Here is a 2,787-nt window from a genome sequence, read left to right as displayed (position 1 = left end):
TCACCGTAGTCCGAAACATTTTAGCTTACTGATTTTCGTGTGTCATCAATAACAAATAAAAAAATTCAAAAAAAAAATATAAATTCATATTTACACAATCCGTATTTCACCATTTCCATAAAAAAAAAAAAAATAAAAAAAAAAACCTAAATGTCATTGACCATAAATTTTTTTTTAAAATACAATATATCATCACCATAAATATTAAATGATGAAACTATTAAGAACTAATATACTGTGTTGTTCCTTCTCAATATAATATGTAGAAAAAAAATCACTTTAAAAAGGGTTTTGGTCGAGTCCAGGTTTTTTTTTTTTTTTTTTTAACTCCAAGTTTAAAAAATTGTTCAATTATGTTATCAAAACCCAATTGTAATTAAAAAAAAAAAAAAAAAAAAAAAAAAAAAATCCTGAAACAAGGTTGTAACGTTATCAAAATCCGATTGTAATAATTTTTCTACCAAAAATAAAATAAAATGGCCCAATTAAATCCTCAAACTGGCCCACTACTGAAATTAGGTTCATTGACTGTGTTGGGCCCACCAAAGAGAACCTATCTTACTTGCCACGACACCTTCTCCTACTCGATTTTGACCTCACCTTATCGAATCCAAACCAGGCCTATATAAATAAAGGCATCACCCCCAAAGTACTCGCCCACAATACTCTCTCTCTCCCTCTCTACAAACAAAGCCTTCGACTCCACTTCAACAACCCAATACTACTCTACAACGATGATGATCACCTCGTTTTTCAAAGCCATGACCTCATCATGGGCAGCTCCACCCTCATTGCCACAACCTATCACTACCTGCCACGACAACAACAACAACAACAATCCACTTGCAGAATTCGCTTTTATAGCCCTCATAATAATAATTGGGATTCTCATCAGGTACATTTGCACCTGGTTCAAGCCCAGCGACGACTCAGACGATAATTCTGAGACCACTCAGACTCAGGGCCGAGACCACCGACGACACCTATGGCCAAGAAATAATAATAATAATAATTCTTCTTCTCAGCCTCAGCGGTCGGTTCAAAGAAATCATGGACTCGACCCCGCAATCATTCTTGCTCTGCCCGTCTACTCTTATCATGGAGACGACGCTAAGTACCAGGTCGATTGCGCCATTTGTCTGAGCGAGTTTGAGGAGAACGAGGACGTGAAGGCGATTCCGTTCTGTAAGCATGTGTTTCATCCGAACTGCCTCGAGAAGTGGCTTTCGGTGCAGGTGACCTGCCCGGTTTGCCGTGGGGGTGTGAGCACTCGATCGGATGATCAAAGAAGAAGATCGAAGTTGCGGAGTCATGACGTGTGTATAGAGATACACGAGGGAGTGTGAGGAGGAACAGGAGTTGTTCGAGCTTGGTAATTCGAGTTATGTTGTAAATTAAAGAAGGTCGAGTTTCTGATTAGTGTAAGCTTACGCTTATACTACCTGTATATAGACAGTATACAGTCATTACTAATCGTTTTTTATTTTACGCTATTTTCACATCTAGTTTGTGCTTTAATTTTACACTACCGATGTAAGATACCAAGGTGTACGCAGAAGAATCAAAAGTAACTTGTTATTCACCATGTTCTAGTGTTTTTTTTTTGGTAAATTTTTATAAATATTGTTGGTGAGGGTGTGTGTTATAAACCCATTAGAACATACTTTTCCATCATATATATATATATATATATATATATATATATTGTTTTGCTCTCCATCTCAAATAGAACACAATTATGTTTCTGCTTCCTCCGCCCCCCCCCCCCCCCAAAAAAAAACTTTTTTTTTTTTTTGAAAAATTGCTTCAAATTTCAATTGTGACTTGGAGAGTCAATTAGGTATTATAGTTGAAAAAGAAAAAATTAATTTGATTTTCTTTGGTTTGGAAGGAAATACTATTCCTTGATATGGAAGAAAAATCTAAATCTTGTTAAAGAAGTAACGTATTCCTAATTCAAGAAAGAAAAGATAAATTTTCGTTTGGGAAATAGGCAAAGAAGAGAGAGCAAAGTGTTACCGCCTTTGAAAAGATAGCCAAGGAGAGCTATGTGGATAAGAGAAAGAAGAAGAAAAGAAAGTTAGAGAGGAGAGAGCAAAGTGTTTCTGCCTTCTAGATAAATAATTAGTGTGTGTGTGAAAGTAAAGAAAAACAAGAAGGTTTTTCTTTAGCTGTGAGACACAAAAGAGTGTGTGTGAGAGCAAAGAAAAACAAAATAGATTTTTCTTTAACCGTGAGACATACATAAGAGATATTATAATTGATTTGATAATAATGAAATTAATTCAAAATTTGTCCCGTGATTTTTCTCTTAAAGGAAAATGGTTTTCCATGTAAATATTTTGTATTCTTATGTGTAGTTGCTATTTAAATTTGGTAATATTAGTGATAATATTATTTGAGACCCAACACTTTTTTCTCTTGTGCAATTGGCACTCTAGCTTGTGCGATTAAGCTTTCATGCTTCATTAAGAATAAAGCAAGGTATATTAGAGGGTTGTATTTGAACATCCAATGGAAGTGCGTCTATTATTTTCATTCTTCTATTCTTCTTTATTAGTTAAACACTTAAACCTATGAATGAAACCATTGCCCACTACAGGGAAAAAATGGCTAAATAGTTTTATTTTTTAAACTATTTTGCTAAATAGTCTCATTTTCAAACTATATAAGAAAATACCACTGTTTTGAAACACAACATTACTGATATTAAGTTCTATGTATGTTTTGTCACTTCAACTTATTTAAAAATTTTACATAGAACTCAACATTGCTAATATCGAGTTT

General features: G+C 34.1%; 1 protein-coding gene across 1 annotated transcript; it reads left to right on the top strand.

The window, feature by feature from the left end:
* The first annotated feature begins 734 nt into the window (after positions 1 to 734).
* LOC126719528 (RING-H2 finger protein ATL57-like) lies at positions 735 to 1,346 on the top strand. Its single transcript, XM_050422068.1, has one exon. It carries the CDS (start codon positions 735 to 737, stop codon positions 1,344 to 1,346), a length of 612 nt encoding a protein of 203 aa, XP_050278025.1.
* Positions 1,347 to 2,787: the final 1,441 nt, after the last annotated feature.

Source organism: Quercus robur, chromosome 3, assembly GCF_932294415.1.
Source record: "Quercus robur chromosome 3, dhQueRobu3.1, whole genome shotgun sequence".
Lineage (NCBI taxonomy): Eukaryota > Viridiplantae > Streptophyta > Magnoliopsida > Fagales > Fagaceae > Quercus > Quercus robur.
Note: the sequence above shows the minus strand (reverse complement) of the source record. Positions and strands in the feature narration are given on the sequence as shown.

Coding starts and splice junctions, on each gene's coding strand:
- LOC126719528 (XM_050422068.1), top strand. CDS start 735: ATGATGATCACCTCGTTTTTCAAAGCCATGACCTCATCATGGGCAGCT.